The sequence below is a fragment of the Cyclospora cayetanensis genome, unplaced genomic scaffold (genome assembly GCF_002999335.1).
Source record: "Cyclospora cayetanensis isolate NF1_C8 unplaced genomic scaffold, CcayRef3 CcayRef3_contig_35, whole genome shotgun sequence".
NCBI lineage: Eukaryota > Apicomplexa > Conoidasida > Eucoccidiorida > Eimeriidae > Cyclospora > Cyclospora cayetanensis.
Genome location: NW_020312314.1, coordinates 180,467 through 200,341, shown reverse-complemented (window position 1 = coordinate 200,341; position 19,875 = coordinate 180,467). Strand labels below are relative to the sequence as shown.

The following is a 19,875-nucleotide window of genomic DNA, read 5'->3' as shown; positions in this document are numbered from 1 at the left end:
AGCAACAGCTGCTTCGGCCTTGGCAAGTGACGCTTGCTCTGAGGTTCATCCCGCCACAGCAGAGTGTGCGCAAACTTTGCAGACAACAGGATTCTCTGCTGCTGCGGCAGAGGGAGCAGACGGATCAGAGACTCCAAGAAGCGCCTCCACAACGGCGGCAACAGGGGCGAGAACAACAGAAGATCGCAAAAAATCCTCACCTCTTGATCCTGCAGCAGCGGCTGCAGCAGCTGCTGCTGCAGTGGCTGCGAACGACACGCCAGTCGGCGAGAAGGTGCAGCTGCAGCCGCGGCAGCGGAGCTTTGAAGAGCCGCTGCTACGTCGATGGTCATGTAGCCTCTACTTTTCTGTGCCCCTGCAGCAGCAGCAGCAGCAGCAGCAGCAGCAGACAACAGGATCAGGAGCAAAAGCGACGGACGAAAGGTTCTGCCTGGATGTGTTGTTGCAGCCGCTGCACCTTCGGCTCAACAGCACGCAACTGCAGACGCTGAGAACTTTTATGTTTGAAGAGCCGCCTTCGCTTTCTCATGAGGAGCAAGCGCAAGAAGAGCAAGTGCAAGAAGAGCAAGAGCACGAAGAGCAAGTGCAAGAAGAGCAAGAGCACGAAGAGCAAGCGCAAGAAGAAAAAGTGCAAGAGGAGAAAGTGCAAGAAGAAAAAGTGCAAGAAGAAAAAGTGCAAGAAGAAAAAGTGCAAGAAGAAAAAGTGCAAGAAGAAAAAGTGCAAGAGGAGGAGGAGCAGCAAGGGCAATACGGCGAGCGGCAGCTGCGCGAAGAAGAGGTTGTTTGCAAGGAAAATGACATGGAAAGGTGGAAACGCAGCACTTGCATGCATTCACAGGCAGCTGGGGTGGAAAAACAGCAGCAGGTGCAGCATGCGCAGCCTGACTGGCTCAGGCAAGGAGAAAAGCAGTCGCGCTTTTCCCTGCAGAGCGACGCTTGGCTAAGACTTCCCCAAGTGAGCGCAGCGGCCCCTTGCCGCAGCAGCAACAGCATGCGTGGCAGCAGAGTGCGCCGCTGGATCGATTGGGCTGTGGACGCCCTTCTAGGAGATTCTTCTGATAAGGAGGAGACAGATGTGCAAGAAGAGCAGGGGAAGCACGCGCAGGAAGTTCACCAGCGTTTGCCGCTGCAGGAGTTTCGGCGGGCAGACTTGGAGCGGGAGGCTTTAGCAGGGACTGAAGGAGCAGCAGCATCAAATTGCATGTGCAACACGAGCACCGTCGACAAGACAGTTCAAAGTCTGCGCTTCCTGCAGCAGCAGGAGCAGCAGCTGCTTTTGCAGGAAGAAGCGCAGGGGCATGAAGTGGCAAGAAAATTAAGCTCCTCGAGCAGCAGCGTCAACACGGGCAGTCATCTGAGTGGCTCGGGCAGGTGTTCAGACACCAGCAGCAATGGCCACCGCCGCAGCAGCAGCAGCAGAAGCAGCAGCAGAAGCAGCAGCAGAAGCAGCAGCAGAAGCAGCAGCAGAAGCAGCAGCAGAAGCAGCAGAGAAGATTCGGAGGGCAGTGTGGAGGAGAGAGACGCAGTGTTGCTTGAAGACTGGGTGCAGCAGCAGCAGCAGCCGCCAGTTCAGCCCCTGCTGTGGGGTGCTCTGATGCATGCAGTTATATCGGTGCAAATGCCCGTTTTCTCGCTCACCCTAATAGCTCCAGGAGCCGCAGCGACTGCAGCACAGCAAGGCGAACTGCAGCAGGAGAGCTCCCTGGCAGCAGCAGCAGCAGCCGGCGACTTTGCGCAGCAGCAGTGGGAAAGTGCCTTTTTTCGCAATTGGGGTTGAGGGTGGGCGTTTGCTGATCTCTCGACCTCCAGCTGCACTGGGTGTTTCCGAGGTGTACCTACACCTTTTGCATGTGTGGGCGAGCGACGCAACTGCAGCAGGGTGCTGCCTGCGCCGACAAGAGGAGCAGCGGCGCTTTGCGGGGAGTGAGGAGGAGGCGCTTCCGACGGGGGAGCAGCACTCTCTCCTCGAGGAGAAAGGCTTCTTCTGTCTTTCAGCCGGAGAAAAAACTCCCTCAGTGGCGACGACGCTGCCAGAAGTTCGACGACGAGCGCCTCCTGCGCAGAAATTTTCCAGAGAATTCGCTGCACGTCTTGCAAGCTCTGCAGAGGGAGTGCTGCTGCCTGCTGCGCCTCCGTGTGCACGAAGCAGCAGCAGCAACAACTTCCAGGATCTAGAAGACGCAAGCACACCGGCTAGAGGAGCTGCGCTGCAGTGCGGCTTGCTTTTCCTGCCATCCGACGCAGGTTCTGTTCTCAGTGCTAGAGCTGCAGCTGCAGATGCAGCTGCTGCTGAAGCAGCGCCTGCAGCTACAGCTGCCAACACAGCCGCTGCTGCTGCCGCTGCTGCTGCCGCTGCTGCAGGTGCAGGGTGCCGTGCAAGTATCCTCATCGGCCCTCTCTCTTTGCGCCTCACGCCGACTCTGCTTCATGAGCTGCGCCGTTTCCTGCTGCTGCCGTCGCAGCAGCAAGCGCTTCTTGAACAGCAGGGGCAGCAAGAGCAGCCAACGGGAGACTGCATGCAGCGTGATGAACAGAAGCAGGAGCAGCAGCGGCAGCAGACCTTCGCTGCACTCCCTCTCAGCAGCCGGAGCAGCACGTGCAGCAGCAGCAGCAGCAGTCTTAGCACATGTTGTCGCAGTAGTAGCAGCAGCAGCAGCAGCAGCAGCAGCAGCAGCAGTAGTGGTCGTATTAGTCATAGGGATGGCAGTGGTCGGCAGCCACCCCTCTTCTGCCGCTCTCTAGATAGCCAGGAGTCAGAATTGCGGCGGCAGCTGCAAAAGCAGAACGCTACACGGAGTTTAGCGGGAGAGAAATCGGCTGCAACGGCAGCAGCAGCATCTCCTGAGACGGCTGCTGGTGCTGCAGGCGAACTTCATTTCGTTGTGTCACTACCAAGTGTAGATGTCAAGCTGCTTCTGCAGCTCCCCACTTCCAAAGGCAGCGGCAGAAACGCCCCCAGAGACGTGCGCGGCTGCAAGCCGCTGCTACGGCAGAGGCGGCTATCGCGTCTTGCTGAAGACGCTCCACTTCCCCGTTTGCAGTGGCTGCAGCTTGCCGTACGAGCTGTCAAGTGAGCCTCATCCTCCTCGATTTGGAAGGGATGCATTGTAGCGTGTTGGCGCTGAATGAATGCAGGGGTGTTTAGGGGCAGTGGGCAATCCTACGCCTTGCTGTCTCGAGTGGGCTTACGTCTCGTGACTGCTTGAAAGGTTGTGCGCACTTCGCATGTCTCTAGCCTCAAAATAAAGGTAAAGAGCCCTTCGGATCGAACGTCTGCAGCAGCGCGAGTCGCGTGTGTGGTGATTTTGCGATTCTCTCAGAATGAGTTCTAGCTCTCTACCGGCTTTTGTGGAAACGGATCTCTTGCCGCTGCTGCTTTCCAGGTGCCCCTGCTTTATTCCAGTGCTGCATGTTGCATTTCCTGCGAGCAGCAGCAGCAGCGGCAGTCACGGTGTATCTGCTGCCGAGGCTTCTCCGCATCGACTCGAAGGGAGCAGGGGGTTGTTTGTTCCAGGCACTGCTGCATCTCCCGCCTCCTTGCGGCAGGAGCGACAGCAGCGCTGCACGGGATTCACGCTGAGCGTTGGACGTTTGCAGCTCTCACTCCAGCAGCAGGCAGCAGCAAATGCAGCAGAAAGCGAAAGTGCAGCAGCAAGTGCAGCAGACAGAGAAAGCGCTGCAGAAAGAGCAGCAGAAAGCGAAAGTGCAGCAGCAAGTGCAGCAGAGAGAGAAAGCGCTGCAGAACGTGCAGCTGAAAGAGGAAGTGCAGCAGCAAGTGCAGCAGACAGAGAAAGCGCAGCAGAAAGAGTAGCAGAAAGAGAGAATCCAGCAGCAAGCGCAGCAGAGAGAGAGAGCGCTGCAGAAAGAGTAGAAGAAAGAGAAAGTGCAGCAGCAAGTGCAGCAGAGAGAGAAGCAGAAAGAGAAAGTGCAGCAGCAAGTGCAGCCACGCCTATTCGCGCGCCTTCAGCTGCAGCGTGTGGGGGTGCTACGATGGCAGCTGCTGCTCGACAGGAAATACCGCTGGTGTTGCTTCAGGATTTGGAGGCTGAGATGATGCGAGAGGAGACGTTAGAAAGTCGCTCCGGTGCGTTCTTTGCTGCTGCCTCTCAGGGGACTCTTACAGCAGCAGCAGCAGCAACAGCAGCAGCAGCAACAGCAGCAACAGCAGCAACAGCAGCAACAGCACTTCCTTACCCGCTTGGAGCAGCGTCTTTGCAGCACACGGCGTTGCCACAGCCTCGACGTCCTCCTTCGAGCGCTTCCAGCGGCAGTATCGTGAGCAGCAGCAGATTGAGCAGCAGCAGCTTGAGCAGCAGCAGATTGAGCAGCAGCATCCTCCCCGGGAGCTCTACATGCCAGAGATGCCCCTACACGTCAGCTTGGAAGGCAGCTGCTGAATTGCGACATCTGGCAATTGGAGTAGCAGCGCCAGATGTGGAGGTTGCCGCGGCAGCTGCGCGGAGTTTGCTGACGCATGCGTTTGCAGTGTATGCTGTAGCTCAGCGTCTTCTTCGACCAAAGGAGTCGCAACAGCTTTGTGCATTGCGGGGAGAAAGCGGGGGGTGTGGCGTTTGCTGCTTGAACACGCCTGCTGCGGCTGTACCCCCAGAAGCCAGCGCTACTGCAGCTGCAGCAACCGAAGCAGGCACGCAGTCTGCACCAGCAGCAGTCCCCTGCAGTGCATGCAACTGCTGCAGCTGTGTCGGCTGCTTTGGATTTCCCCTTGGGAGGCTAGACGCTCTCTCGGAGGCAGGAGCCGCTGCCGCCGTCTGCACCGACGATAAGATTGCTGCAACGCTTGCCAGGGGACGGAAGCTAGGCTGTTTGCAGCTAAGCCTCAGAGGAGCATGCTGCAGCTTCCGCTGCGCCCTCTACGACATGCGCAGTCGAATCAACAGCAGCAGCAGCAGCAGCAGCAGCAGCAGCAGCTTGTCCGCCTTTGGAAGCCGCTCGCAGCTGATACGCAGCAGCAGCAGCAGCAGCCGCAGCAGCAGCAGAAGGGACGCGATGCTGCTCTTCGTGGAGGTGTTTGCTTCCGCTGCGAGCGGCAGCGCCGAGTTGCTGCTGCCGCTACGATCGACACCTCTCCCTGTCTTCAGCCAAGGCAACGTTCTAGAAGAGTTTCTAAGACAGCCCACTCGAGAAAGCGCAGCTCAAAATCCGCCTGCTGTCGACGCCATCGCGAGGCGTGCCAGAACGCCTTTGCGGCAGCCAGCCATCCAAAGGCCCCCCCAGACAGCTCAGCAGCAGCAGCAGCTTCTGCAGCAGCAGCAGCAGCAGCAGCAGCAGCAGCAGCAGCAGCTTCTGCAGCAGCAGCAGCAGTTTCGGAGGCAAAAGCCCATAGCACTCATTTGCATGCGCTTTGCCGTGCGGCCCTTCCTGCAACACCCTCGGAGCACTGGCAGCACTGGCAGCACTGGCAGCAGCAGCAGCAGGGAGTGCCTGTTGCCAACGTTTGATGCGATAGCGCCTCCAAGCACACTGTTGCTGCTGCTGCCGCAGCCGCCTTGCGCCTCCTTCCTGCCCTTGCAGCAGCAGCTTCTGCAGCAGCACGCAGCAGCTGCAGCAGCTCTCCCCACCGCAGACACTGCGCGCTGGCACAAGCAGCTGCAGCTGCTGCGTGCCGAGGCTGCGACTGGCGCATCCCTGCAGCGGCCGTTTTTCCATTTCGCGATTTGCGAGAGCAGCAGCAGCAGTCGCGCGAGCTGCCTTTTCCTATACCCCGAAGTCGTCACCCTGCTGCAAAGCGCCTGTACAGGCATGCAGCAAGAAGCAGCAGCAGCTGCTGCAGCTGCCACAGCCGCTGCAGCAGCTGCTACTCCCAACACAGCCTTCCCCGTCGCAGCGAGCCAGTCCTCGTGCAGCAAAGCGACGTGTCTATCGAGCAGCCGAGGCAGCAGTTGCGGTGCGATGCGTTTGAACAGAAGCCCAACGGCAGCAGCAGCAGCAGCAGCAGCGCGGCTAGGCGCATTACTGCTGCTGGATCCAATAGCGGACTGCACTTGGCCTCAGCTTGTGCTGTATCTCTGCAAATCTCCGCATGCAGTGGCAGCAGACGACGACGGCGCGTGCGGCAGGCTGCTGTGTGTTGCACTTCCGAGGATGCGCTTGGAAGGGTCTGTGCTGCGTTGCAGTGCACTCCGCGTTTGGAGCCGCCCGCTGAAGCTGCTAGAAGAGGAGCAGCAGTTCAAGGAGTGGCAGCAGCGCGTCGAGATCGGTCCAGTGTCTGTACACCTGCGCACCAGCCGCTGCCGCTGGAGGGGGAGTTGCAGCGCTTCCGCAGCCACGGAGGCTGCAGCAGGAGCAGCAGCCTGCTGCTCCGCTGCGTGGCTTCCAGAAGATGGCGTTCCGACGCTGCAGATTTCGCTCACCTGGGAGAAGGGCGTGCTGCTGCATGCAACGGAGGCAGAGGCTGCTGCCCTCTTTCTCTGGTGGCTCCAGCTGCAAAAACTGCATCCGCATGCAGGGATATTGACGGCGCAGCATCGGGAGCCGATGATGATGCAGCCTCAAGAGAAGGCGGCAGCAGCAGCGTGCTGCTGTGAGGACGCGCAAGCTCGCCAGCTTTTGCCTCAGGGCAAGTCTAGCCGCAGCAAGCGCAGCAGCAGCAGCAGCAGCAGCAGCAGAAGGCGCTCCAGCAGCTTGTGGCAACAGATTGGCGTGGAAGTGAGCAGCAGCGTCGCCGTGCAGCTTTTGATCTCCCAGCAGCAGCAGCTGCCTTGGCACTGCTGTTTCGCTGCTGGCTTCGGCGAGATGCAGCTCGGATTTTACAAGCCTCCTTCTGTGCGCAGCAGTCGCGTCAACCGCGAGAGCACGAGCAGACTTCCTCTTCGCAGCGCTTGGTATCTTCTCGTTCATAAGCCGTACGCTGGCCTCCTGCATGCACAGCAGCAGCAGCAGCAGCAGCAGCAGCAGCAACAGCAGCAGCAGCAGCAGCAGCAGCAGGAAGGAGCACATGGCAGGGTGTTCGGCAAGTTTGCGACTGCGACGGCGGCACTTGCAACGGCAGCGGAAAAGGGTGCAGCAGCGGATCTCCCGAATGCAGTGCTGCTGCATGCAGAGGAGGAAGTTGCCGCCCCTCAGTTCAACAGCGTTTGTCTCCCCCGTGTCTCTCCGTCTGTTGTTTGCAGTGAAAGCAGCAGCGGCAGCCGATGCAGCTGGTGGCTTGCTGTGGCTGCGGCGCAGCGGGAAGGCTTTTTAGAGCTGCCCGACAACTCGCAGCAGCAGCAGCACTCTCTGCAGCAGCAGCAGCAGTCGCAGCGAGCAGTGGCAGCAACAGCAGCACTCTCTGCAGCAGCAGCAGGAGCAGCCAACAACGAGGAAGGAGCGCCACTGCCTGCTGCAAGTTCACTCTCAAGAGACTGTTCTTCGGAGCAGCAGCAACCTACGCAGCAGATGCAGTCTCCTGCAAGCCCATGTCGTCTCGACGGAGAAGCTCTAATGCTCCAGCATGCGTGTGGAGTAGTGGTGTTGCCGCTAGCTGTGCAGCTGCCGCTTGCTGCTCCCGCTGCAGCGTGTGCGTTCCTTCGGGCGTTCGCTGCTGCTGCTGCTGCAACTGATGCAGGCAGCAACGCCGCCAGTGCAGCAGCAGCAGAGGCTGCAGAAGCCGCTGCCGTGATTGCCGGCGAGCTTTCCAGACAGCGGAGGCAAGTGCTCGTCGATGCAGCAAGAGCAGCAGCAGCAAGAGCAGCAGCAGCAAGAGCAGCAGCAGAAGACGCAAAGCCTTTGCTGAGGCGCAGCAGCTGGGAATTGCGATGCGGCTGTCTCAGCCTCCATCTGCCTGTTGCAGTCACCCCTGCAGAGTCGTCGGCAGCAGCAAGAGCAGATCTGACAGTGCGCCTGCCATCACAAGCAGCGGGAGAGGCAAGCGTCGTAGTGACTGTCTCCGATTGTTTCGGAACGTTCTCAACTCTTCACGCTTACCACACGCTGCATCAGCAGAAGCAACAAGCAATGCATGCCATGCAGGAGCAAGAACTGCTCTTTCTGTCCAGTGTTAGTGCAGCAGCGGCAACCACGCCAGCAACCCCACCAGCAACGCCACACGCGTCAGTCGAGAAGGTCGTGCAGCGCAGCTGCTGCGAGACTCAGTTCATTCATCCCGTTAGCATCGTGCTTCACAGGCTCCAGCGGAAGCGCGGGGGATACAGCAGCTGCAGGAGCAGCGACTTTGAAGCCTGTTGCTGCTGCAGCAAGCTGCTGCAGTCTTGCTGCTGCCTTGCGTGCTCGCAGTGTAGCTGCGCCTCACAGAGCGCTGCTTGTGGGGAGCACAGGCTTTTGCAGTGCAGCCAGCTTCCGCAGCGTCATCCGCAAAAAGACACGCAGTATCGGCATCTGCAGCGGCGAAGCATAATGCCCTTCGGCGCATATGTCTATGTTCACGCCTCCGCAGTCTATGTGGATCTGAGGAACTATGCCGTACTGCTTCGGCTGGCGCAGTTAGTGCAGCAGCTGAGGCTCCAAGCGGCAGCGTTTGCAGAACTGAGAGCTGAAGATCCTCCAAGCAGCAGCGAAGAGAATGCCTTGGAAACGCTGTCTACGCAAGAGCTTGAGCCCAACAAATCAACGAGACTCCAGAACCAACGCTTTGAACAACAGCAGCAAGAGCAAGAGCAAGAGCAAGAGCAGGAGCAGGAGCAGGAGGAGCAGCGAGAGCAAGAGCAGGAGCAGGAGGAGCAGCGAGAGCAAGAGCAAGAGCAAGAGCAAGAGCAAGAACGAGAGCAAGAACGAGAGCAAGAGCAAGAGCATTACGAACAGCAAGAGCAGCAGGAGCAGCGCGAGCTGTGCGTGGAGATTGATGGCTTGGAAGCCTTGGTAGCTTCTTCTTGTGCCATTGCAGAAACAGCAGGAGGAACGGAGGATGCGTATGGAGGGTGCAGTGCTGCCGCATTGGACGATCCGCTGTGGTGTGGAGGCGTTGGTGGGGAGACTCGACACAGCAGCGGAGAGAGTGTGAGCAGCAGCTGTTGCTGTGGAAGCAAGGGCGGAAATCGGAGGAGCAGCCGAAGATGCTTTCGCCGCTCGAGTTTCCCGAAACGCATGAATCCAGCGCAAGAGCAGCAAGCAGAGGACGCAGTTGGAGATGCCGTTCTGTCGGAAGATGCAGAAGGTGAACCTCTCACGTTGCTGCTGCAGCGTGTGCAGCAGGATCGTCTCTGCCTGCAGGAAATGGTGCTTCTGCGTCGTGGAGAGCATCCATCTGCTGGAGTGGCAGCAGCGATTGCCACGCCAGTGGCTCTGCGGCTTAGAGGCTTGCAGTTGCAGCATGCAACTGCCGATACCAGGAGCAGCAGCAGCACGCGAGCTTCTCTGCAGAGCGTGGTCGTGCAAATCGGTCGAGCGCTCAGGCTGTCTGTACACCCGCTATCAGCAGCAGCAGCAGAGCAGCAAGAGCAGCACGAGCAGCAAAGGCAGCACAGCCTGCCTGTTGGCTTGGAGGTGACGTGGCGAGCTGCTGTTTCGCCAGCTACCCCCTATCAGAAGACAGTGTGCATCAGCAGTGTGTCGCTGTTGCTGCATGCGCATGCAGCGCAGCGGCAGCTGGAGCAGCTTGCGCGCAGTTCTCTTGTGTCGCTCTTGCAGCAAGCGTCGTTCGCTTCTCCGCAGGCAAGAAAGCGAGGGCAGCTGTCGTCGCGAAGCGAGCAGCCATGCCAAACCAACAAGCTGTTTGTGGATCGTCTGCTGCTGCACATGGCGAGCGGAAACAGCAAGAGGGAGCTGCAGGCTTTGCGGCTGCTGCTGCACCAGGCAGCGGTGGTGATTTGGCCTCTACAGGAGCAGCAGCAGCTGCCGCAAGATCGCGGAGAGCAGCAGCAGAGAGAGCCTCGTGTCTCCCCTGCCTCCTTTGAGTCGTATGCGCTGCGACGGCGGAGCGCAGTGCAAGGCACTCCATGCCTGTGCAGCTCTCCTGCGTCTCCAAAAACTGCCGCTTCTGCAAGTCTCAGCAGCGTCGATTCTGCAGACGTTGCTGCTGCTGCGCTGTCTCTTTGTTGCTGGTCAGCAGTCACACCGCTGCAGCACCTCCCGCTGCTCTCACCTGTGCGAATTACAGGCGCTTTGTCGCTGTATCGGAGTGCCCTTGTCTTGCCGGCAAGGCTGTCAGCAACGGCAGCAGCAGCACCAACAACAGCAGCAGCACCAACAACACCAGCAGCAGCAGCAGCACGCCTGTCGGCTCACCTTCCCGCTTACGCCTTTGCGCAAGCGCAATCTGCAAGCTCCCCTACCTCTACCGTTTGCGCTGCTGCCGCGACTTGCTGCGACTGCCTCAAGTGTCTGCACAGCGCAGCAGACCTCTCCGCGCATGCAGCCTCCCTTCCGACAAGCGACGACGTCGACCTATCAAAACCTGCCGAAACGAAACACCTTCTCTACACGGAAGGAACCGGAGACTTCCAAGTGTCTCCGCTGCTGCTCCGGCTGTCTCCGTGGAAACTTCGACTGCTCCTACAGACCCTATCGAGTGCAGGCGACTTGGCCAGCTCCGCCTCCAAGATGGCTGCAACTTTCGCTGCTGCAAGTGCAGCTGCTGATGGAAATGCTCATACTCATAGTCATACTCATGCTGTTACTGCCCGGCACGAAGGAGGCTTCGAAGGAACAAGCGCAGCAGCAGCGGCAGCAACAGCAGCAGCGGCAGCAACAGCAGCAGCGCTCAAGCAGCGAGAGGAGAGGCACACGGCGAACTTCAAATGGCTGCTACTTCCCTTTGCACTGACACTGCAGCCGACAGCGACATGCTCTTCAGCAGCACTACGTCCACCGCATTCCTCTGCATGCCCTCACTGCCTGCAGCTGTACGTCACTGCTGCGCTGCCTCCTCAGTTTCAGCGCCTCGAAGACGAGGAAGCAGAAGCTGCAGCGGCTGCAGCGCTGCAACCCCTGCAGGCAATCTGTTGCCGCAGAGTTTCTGCGCCCAACTTTCCAGCTGCTGAAGCAGTGGAGGCAGCAGCAGCCTCGACAGTAGGCGCAGGAAATCCAGCATGCGCCTTCCAGCAACAGCAGCAGCTCCAGCCTCCACAACAGGAAGAGGAGCTTTGCGAAACGCTGACAGTGCTGCTCTGCCTCCCTAGGCCAGTGTTTCTCGTTTCTGCTGCAGCGAGCAGCACCCCTCATGCCAACGACGCGAAGACGCAGGTGTCTAGACACCAGGGCTGGTTGGTGCGAAGTATCGAGTCGTATGACGCGCAGAAGCGGCGTTTTGCTGCAGTTCCACTAGGAATGCCGCAAGCTGAAGGCAGCCATGTCGTATCTCGACGCTTCAAAGTGACTCTGCTGCAGCAGCAGCATCGCTCCCCGCCGAAGTTACCGCTGCTGCAGAGTCACTTCGAAGCGTCGCAGCCTCCCCTGCAGTTGCTGCTGCTGGGCGCAATTCCACTGCTGCCTACTCCTCTGCACCACTGGGCACTCTCTCTGCAGTGCAGCGGCTGCTGCGTGACGTTTGCACACTCAGCGGCAAGCGGCACGGAGGCTGCCACAGCTCGAGGAGTTGCGCAGTATCCTTTCGACGCTTTAGGCTTTGAAGCTCCCGCGTTGGAAGCAGCAGCAGAGACGCTGCAGGTGTGCATACACCGCACGACATTGTCGCCTCTCCCCCCACGAGCAGCAGCAGCAGCACCTCGCGGTTCTGACACTCCGTCGTCGTTGAGGGCAGTAGAGGGCACTGAGCTTGCGCTGATCCTACGACACCTGAGAGCGCGTGTGCAGCACCCAGCCACGTTGCAGTCGCTGCAGCTGCTGCACAGTTCGCGAGCGACTCTTCACGTGGCTTTCGGAGAAGCAGCACGGCACTTTGAAACAGCCGCAGCGAAGGCGGCAGTGTCGCTTTCTCCTGCGCTGCTGAGAGTCCAACCGGGGAGCGTCGCTGTGGGCTTGCTGCTGCAGCAGCAGCTGTCGATACACCTCGATGCCGTGCGGCTGTGGCGCGCCACAGCTGCTGCCTCTGCGGCAGCCGCAGTCTTTGCTCCCGAGGAACGCGACGTTGACAGACGGAGGAAGACGTCGGTGTGGCGTGATCAGGAGCTTTGCAAAGAGACGCAGGAAGCTGCAGAGACACTGCAGCAGGCGCCCCCTCAAGTGCCTCTGCTGATTACGAATTTGCTCCCCGTGCCGCTGCTGCTGCGACAGAGCGGATTCGGAGGTTCTGCGCCGCTGCCTCCAGGCGCAGCAAGAGCGGCAGTCTGGTGTATGCCTCCCTCGCACCATCGACACAACGGCAGCGGGAGCAGCAACAGCGGCAGAAAAAGCAGCAAGAACAAGAGAGCCTTGCAGTTTGCTCTTGCATGCGGGGGGGGCTGGTCGTCTCCCGTCTTTCCCGCGGCTCTTGCCGATGTCAGTGTCGATGTTGCTGCTCCGAAGTCACCTGCCAGTGGTGCTGCTGTCGCTGCGTCTCTCGTGCACTGGACGCCGCTCTTGCTGCCTGCAGGATCGCGAGCGTCTTGCGTCGTTCTCGCAGCGAACTGCAGCAGCAACAATACTGGCAGCAGCAGTCGTGGCAGCAGCGTCAGCTATAAAGTGTGGTTTGGAGCCTTCCACCGAACGCCACTGCAGATTGCCTGCTTTATTTGCGCTCCCTTGGTGCTGCAGCAGCAGCAGCCACACCTCCGTCATCGCGGAGACATAGGGCACTGCTTTCAGAGCAAAGTGCCTGCGTTTCACGAGTTGTTGCGACTCCTGCTGCCTCCAGAGACGCAGCGTCTTCTACGGGCAGACGAACAAGTGGAAAAAGCGCAGGAAATCTCAGGAGAAGCTCAGCAGCATCCGTATCAGCAGCATCCGTATCAGCAGCATCCGTATCAGCAGCAGCAGTGTCAGCAGCAGCAGTGTCAGCAGCAGCAGTGTCAGCAGCAGCATCCGTATCAGCAGCATCCGTATCAGCAGCATCACGCCAAAGAGCAATGGGAAGAGGACGCCTTCGACTGGACTGCCACGGCTTCCTCCTTAGGTCGACTTAGCCTTAACGCTTCTGTTGTTACTGCAATACTTCCGCCCGAAGCTGCGCTGCTGTCTGTTTCTCTCGCATGCCTTCCTCTCCCTCCCCCAGCAGCAGCAGCGTCTTCATCCCCTGCTGCAGACACGGACGGCAGCTTCAGCACGCCGCTCCTGCTCGTCTCCGAGACGGAGACGCAGCGGCGTCTGCTGCGTCTCCCCCCGCGGAGACAGCCGAGTCTGCTGCAGTGGCTCAAGCCTTCACCTCTGCCGGAGGAGACACACCAGCAGCCCTTTCAGGCAGGCTTCCTACTGGTGCCTCTCTCCCCCGCGGGAGATGCCTTCTCGTGCCAGATGCACCAGCAGAAGCTGCTTCCACGCGCTCAGCAGCAACAAGGACAGGCTGCCGTATTCTGCTACACGGGCGGCTTGGAAACGGATTGCCTGGATTGCTCGAGCCGCAGCAGCAGCAGCAGCAGCAGCAGCAGCGGCGAGGCAGGCCCCTTGATGCTGCGCATTCGTGCAGCTCTAAGTGTAGACAACCACACACGCAGCAGTGTGCTGCTGCAGCTGCAGCACGAACCGTCAGAAAAGACGGATGAACTCCTTTTGACTCCTCACTCTTCTCTCCAGGTGTGGAAAAAGGCGATTTTTTCGATGCTGCTGCTGCTGCTGTATCTTGTAGTCTTTCCGTCCATGCCGTAGGGCGTGTAGAGCCTTCGTTTTCTGTCCGTGGAGTGTGTGTGTGCATGTGTGCATGCGTGCATGCGCTCCAGAACTGCTTGCCGGCTGCTACTACCCTTTTTTGTGTGGCGTTGTCGCAGCTCATCGATCCATCGACTCCGCAGCTTTGTACCGCAGCAATCCATCTTGTCAGTGCAGCTGCTCTTGCGGGGGAAGGATCGGTCATAGCGGAGGAGGCGCAGCAGTCTCTAGATGCTACCCTGCTGTCTCGCCGAACAATACCACTTGCTGCAGCAGAACTAGCGTCTCTGGAGGCTGAGAGTGACGCCAGCAGCTCAGCTGTACGGCTTTCCAACGGTGCTGCAGCAGCATCGCGATCTACGTTCGCGTGTGTTTGGATGCCGCTGCTTCTTTACAAGCAACGCCCTCACCGGCCCCACAAGAGCAGCAGCAGCAGCAGCAGCAGCACAAGTAACGGCAGTGCCTCTTCTGCGGCAGAACGGCAGCCTGCAGAAAAGGAGTCTCCAGACAGAGAAGGCGAGCGCAGCGACGAAGGAGCGACCTTCTCAGAATCAGCAGCGGCTAAAGCAGAGCCGCATCCAACTTCCCGGAAAAAACAACAGCCGCAGCAGGAGCAGCAAGAGCAGCAGCAGGAGCTGACAGGGGCAGTGCTGGTGCATGCGCGTCTCTTGCGTTCTGCTCAGCGTATTGTGAAGCTGCAGATTTACCCGCGTTGCTTGGCTCGCAACAGCTGCCCCTTGGAGGTCTATGTCAAAGACGTCTACGGAGCTGTAGCTACGCTGCCTGCAGCAGCAGCAGCATGCCCCAGCAGCAGCAGCAGCAGCAGCAGCAGCAGCAAAGACGGCAACCTGGAAGCAGCAGCCTCGTCGACAGAGGACTTGTCGGCTCTCTGTTGCTTGCGACAAAGCGAGACTGCGCCGCTTCTCGCATACTTTGGAGTGCGCAGCACGGGCTGCCGCAACACTGCATGCACATGTATCTGCTGGACGGAGTCGCTGCAGACACTAGCGGTGGGCGAGACTGCGCGCATCTGCATCCCGCAAGTCTGCTGCAGCAGCTGCAGCAACAAATGCGGATTCGCAGCAGCAAAAGCAGCAGAAACCGTCGATCGCTATGTGGTGCTCTTGCTGTCGCTAGGTCGTCGCAGTCCACATGACTGCTGCTGCAGTCTCGACGCGCAGCAGCTGCTGCTGCAGGTTGCTCCCCCGCTTCGTGTTCGCAGCAGCCTGCCGTTTGAGGTGTCTCTACAGTTCGGAGCTCCTGCGGCAGCAGCAGCTGCTGTCTGCAGAGCCCAGGTGTCTCCGTCGCAGTTTTTCGTTCGGGCGCAGCGGCAAGAGGACGACAGGCACGCGGCGGAGGAGGCTGCCTGCTGCTGCCTAGATCCCCTCACGGCGATAACGCTGCATGCGCTGGCTGCTGCCGCATGCAGCAGCACCACGGGAGCGCTCCCGCAAGCTCTCCTTTCGCACCCCCAGGTGAGCAAGCAGCAGCAGCAGCTCCTGCAGCAGCTGCAGCAAGAGCAGCAGGACCAACAGCGCACTCCACGCAACCTGGCTTCAATTCAGCAGATCGCTCCCCCGTTGTCGCTGCGCCTTGCCGATGCTTCACAGTATCTCCTCCAGCAGCAAGAGCAGCAGCAAGAGCAGCAGCAAGAGCAGCAGCAAGAGCGGCGAAAACCGCGACAGCGCACCGCATTGCGTTGGACTGGCAGCATGGCCCTTGTGCTGCACGCTGGTGTCTCTTTCGGAGGCTTTCCGGCGGAAAAGCATCAGCAGCAGCAGCAGCGGCAGTGGAGAGCTGGCGGCACAGTGCGTGACGTGCTGCTGCAGCTGCAAGACACCCGATGGCTCAAACAGCAGCAGGATGAGCGGCGACAGGAGCACGCGCTGAGTGCTGCAGCAGCCTGCAGTATAGGCTGCTTGCCGCCTCTGCTGTTGCGGCTGCTGCATGTTTCCTTCGGCTTGCACGTGTCTGGATGTCTCTGCATTTGCCTCTCCTTTGCAGAGTCTCCTCCCCTGCTGTTGCTCAACAGGACGCCTTTTGGGCTTGCCGTCTCTGAAAGCAGCAAGAGCAGCGGCAAGAGAAAGCTGCTCGTTGAGCGCGTGGCTCCCTTCTCAGCTGCGCACATCGCGACGAGTCTCCTTCAGCCCTTCACCGTGTTTTCCACGACGGCCGCTTCTGCAGCGGCAGAGGCTGACATCGAGCTGGCTCCTTCCGCAGACGCTTTCGAGGCTGCCACGGGAGAGACGGCTTCCCTAGCTGCTGCGCAGGAAGGCAGTCCCCTAGTGCAGCCGCGGCAGCGAGCAGCGGCGCATGCTCAGTCTCCCACCTCCATCGGCAGCGACTCTCTCTTTCCAGCTGCCGTGCAGCCACTGCCTGGGCAGCACAAGCAGCAAGCTGCCGAAGAAACCGTCTTCATACAGGGAAATAACTCGCCGCTCTTGCAGCGCGCCCTCAGCAAGCAAACGGCATGCAGAAACTCGCGGTGCTGCAGAGGAGCCGTGGCGTCGAAGGAGGGAGTTTTTCTGCAGCTATGTGCCCTTGAAGACGAGGATTCAGAAGGTTCGTGCGCTGCCGTCGCCTTCGAAATTCCCTTGTGCAGGAGGTGGCTCGACTGAGATTTACGATGGGCAGGGAGAGGGGGGAGTGGGGAGTCGTGCGAGACTGCCGTGTGTGCTCCGCGTGGCGCCGTTCTTCTTCGCAGACTCCTCCGCCGTCGAAAATTCGTGCTTGCCGCTGTGCAACAGCATCACTCCCCCCAGCGGCAGCAATTTTAGCAGCAGCAATTGCCTTGGCAGCATCAGATCGCGCGGGCAGTGGTCAGAGCCGCTGCTGTTGCGGCAAGCAGAAGACGTCGAAACTCGTCTCTTCGTGTCGCGCATTCCCAGAACGTTCGCCGCCGAGTACGCAGCTGCGGCAGCAACAGCGACAACTCGAAGTTTGCATCTTGAGACGGAACGAGAGAAGGGAGCACTATCTCCGTCGAGCAGTGTCTCTGGGCACTCCGCGATTCGCAGTGCAGCAGGTGCTGCTGTTAGCTACCCCACGCCGTGGTCGCTTCTCTTTCCCTCGCGAGCCGCAGCAGCAGCAGCGGCAGCCGTCCTCGCAGTGGAGCCTATTGGCGGGTGCCTTGTCATGCAGCTGAGCAGCAGCAGCACAGGCAGCAGCAGCAGCAGCAGCTGCTGGCAGTGCCTCGTCGTGGAATTTGTTCCTTTTCGCGGCTCTTTGGTGTGGGAGGCATTGGCGGCATCTGCCGCTGCCGCAGTTGGAGCAGCAGCTGCTGAACGACTCACGCAGCTCTGCGTGCCTTGCCCTTTGCAGCAAGTGGAATTCTTGTTGCGGCAGCGGCAAGCAGCAGCTGCAGCTGCCTTCGCTGCAGTGGAGGCTGCTCCAAGTGAGACTCCGACGCCCACCCTCGTGCATGCGGCAGCAGCGGCAGCGGCGCAGGCTGCGTCTGCGCTAGCTGCAGCCCATCCAGCGGCGAACTCGCTGCAGACTTGCGTTCTACCTCGCAGCGCAGAGAGCAGCACAAACAAGAGCAGCGGCAGCAGCACGAACAGCAGCAGCAGCAGCGCGAACAGACACAGAAACAGCAGCAGCAGGCAGTGGGAGCCGCAGTTCACACTGGAGGTGTCAGCCGACGAGCTTTTTGCGGTTCTCTCAGCACCAGACACTACAGCAACTGCGGCTGCTGCTGTCGCCGCTGGTAGCAAGCCAGCAGCATCTCTCGTGGCAGCAGCAGCAGCAGCAGCGGCTGCTGCTGACGACGTGGAACGCGTGGAGACTGCGGTCGCTCATTGGAAGCGCTTGCGCTACATCTGCCACAGCGGGAGCACCAGGCGCAGCAGCAGCGGAGTCATGCAGCACCTCGTAGACTCGCGCAGAGTAGAGCATTCGCTGCTCTTTGATTCGGCTGCCCTTACCAGCCCAAGCGGCAAGCACAACAGCACGAAGCAGTGGATTTGTCTGCCAGCTATCAGCTGTCTCGTCGCCTCAGTGAAGCACACAGCAACGCAGCCTGTTGCTGCAGCAGCTGCTGCAGCAACAGGCTGCGAGCCGCAGCTGCGTTTTCCTCCATGGATGCGTGCGGCAGCCTTTCTTCCGGCTGTGACGGAGCTGCCGCTGCTCTCCATAGATGCAGCAGATACACCCCAAGACGAGCAGCAGCAGCCGCAGCAGCAGCAGCAAAAGGGGCACGTCGTGTGCGTGCGCGCTGATCAGCAGCTGCTGCGATGGGGAACGAGCTTTGCTGCAGCAGTCTCTCTCCTACATTCCCCCCTTCTCCAGCATCAGCAGCTGCAAGCGACACCAACAGCCGTGGCAGGAGCGCCTTCTGAGACGTGGGGAGGTCGGCGGCTGCGCGCATGCAGCATCGCGGAGCTGACAGTTTCTGCGTGTCATTTCTGCGTGTCGGTAGAATTGGAAGGAACTGCTGCTCTCGCCGACGTTTCCAGCTGCAGCGTCTACTTCCCTGCGCTGCTGCTGCGCCATCTGCACGCCCCTCCGTCACTGTTGCAGCGCGAGCTGCTGGCACACTACACTGCGCTGGTGCTGCTGCAGACACCGCAAATCCTGGTGTCTGCAAGGGCGTTGGGGAGCATTCGAGCTTCCCTCCAGCACGCAGTGGCTGCTGCGCGTACGGTGTATGTACAGCCCACGGCTATTGGGGCGGTTGCTGCGCACGCAGTCGCTGCCGCGTTGGTCCCTATAGGATCTTTGGCTGCCGCGCTGCGGCATCTGCTGCCCTCATTTCCGCTGCGTGAGTTGGTGCTGCAGCAGCGCGATCAGCAGCAGATTATCAAGACTGCAGCCAAGGCGCTCATGGGTGCAGTAGCCTTGCCGCTGCATGCGCTGCTGGCTGCCCTCTCGACTGTCTCCTCTGCCTGCGCGCCTATCCTTGTGGACGCAATCGAGCAGCAGCAGCATCCTTTCTGCTGCAGCGTGTGCAACACCCTCTTGCTGCAGCAGCGGCGACACCAGCACATGCTCCTCGAGCATGCCAGCGAAGCTGCTCGAGGCATGCTGCAGCCGGATCGCATAGAAGCTCTGCTGCAGCAGCAGCTGCGACAGCAGCTCCCGCGGGAAGGCGAAGGACGCTGCAGAGCCAGCAGCGACGGCACGCGGCTTCTCCCTGTCATCCTTCTGCAGAACGCCTTCAGCAGCGACACCACTGGCAGCAGTGCTCACTGCAGGAAGAACGTCTCGACACCAGCGGATGCATCCCTAGGATACTGGGAAAGTCGTTCCTGGTTGCTGGTGCTGCAGCCTCGCAGCAGCAGCTGCGAGAGCAGCAAGGTCGGCGATGTGCGGCAGCAGCAGCAGCAGCAGCAGCAACCGTTGACGTGGCAGCTGCATGCAGCAGGGGTGGGAGTCACTGCGTCGGAGGTGCGCGTTTTTTTGGCTTCGAGGGTGGATTGGTGGGAGGGTGCAGGCTGCCGTGATTGCTCCTGCCTCGGTGCTGCAACAACACCTGCGGAGAAGGGGGGAGTGTATATACGTGTGTTGAGCATTTTGTGCGCTGCAGCTTCTCGTGGCTTACGTTGCTCCTCCCCTCATATGCGGGGTTGTGCTGCCAGACGAAGGCGTAGCCGAACTTTCTGCGGAAGCTGCCACGACGGCACTTGTCGCTGCAAGCTCTTGCCGTAGCCACATCGCCTCTAGCAGCGAGAACGCGCTGTATCCGAAACAGCAGCCTCTCTCCCTCAGAGTGGAGCGAATGCCTTTGTCGGAGGTGACACTGGCCGCTGCTGCAGCAGCGGCTTTCTGCTTCAGCAGCAGTACCAGCAAGCGCATTATGCTGCCTCCCGTAGAAGCACAAGCAGCAGCTGCTGCTGCCGCTGCGCTGCAACAGCATCATCAGCAGATGGGCATGTCTGCAGCAGATGCCACGTATTCGCTGATGTCTGTTGGCAGGGGTGCTGCCGCCTTCCCACGAGTGTGGATCTTTACGGCGTAAGTCGAGGCAGGGTTTTGGACGGCAAGCAAGCAAGACGCACGTTGCATGCTGCACTGGGGTGGGGTGGGGTGTTTCCTGAGAGCTCATGTGCGATGCATTTGGTGCTGGCTTGTGTGAGGTGCAGCGACGCGGACAGACTTGAGGAGATTCTGCGAATCTACGGCAGCTGTGGCTCAAGGCACACTCCGTAGCACTCGAAGAGAGGCTTTCTTCCCTAGACAGTCTGCTACACTTCTCGGGAAGGCTGTGACGGCTACTACTGCTTCGAGCTAGCGATCGCGCTAGCT

The 19,875-nt window shown here is 60.0% G+C and overlaps 2 protein-coding genes across 2 annotated transcripts; one reads left to right on the top strand and one right to left on the bottom strand.

Annotated features, from left to right (window-relative positions):
- Window positions 1-45: 45 nt before the first annotated feature.
- On the bottom strand, window positions 46-1,465 carry LOC113146517 (insulin-like growth factor-binding protein 1; the record flags this gene model as incomplete). The annotated part of the gene is made up of 3 exons (XM_026334058.1): window positions 46-144; window positions 201-293; window positions 1,403-1,465. Coding segments are annotated over 3 exons (255 nt in total), but the record flags the coding sequence as incomplete, so codon positions are not given.
- Window positions 1,466-3,990: 2,525 nt separating this feature from the next.
- On the top strand, window positions 3,991-16,250 carry LOC34624414 (AF4/FMR2 family member 4). The gene is made up of 12 exons (XM_026334057.1): window positions 3,991-4,134; window positions 4,387-4,668; window positions 8,626-9,122; window positions 9,530-9,693; window positions 10,074-10,165; window positions 10,610-10,647; window positions 10,945-10,962; window positions 11,073-11,236; window positions 11,453-11,659; window positions 12,637-12,815; window positions 13,158-13,227; window positions 15,637-16,250. The coding sequence occupies exons 1-12, from the start codon at window positions 3,991-3,993 to the stop codon at window positions 16,248-16,250; spliced, it is 2,469 nt and encodes an 822-aa protein (XP_026189842.1).
- The last annotated feature ends 3,625 nt before the right edge of the window (window positions 16,251-19,875 follow it).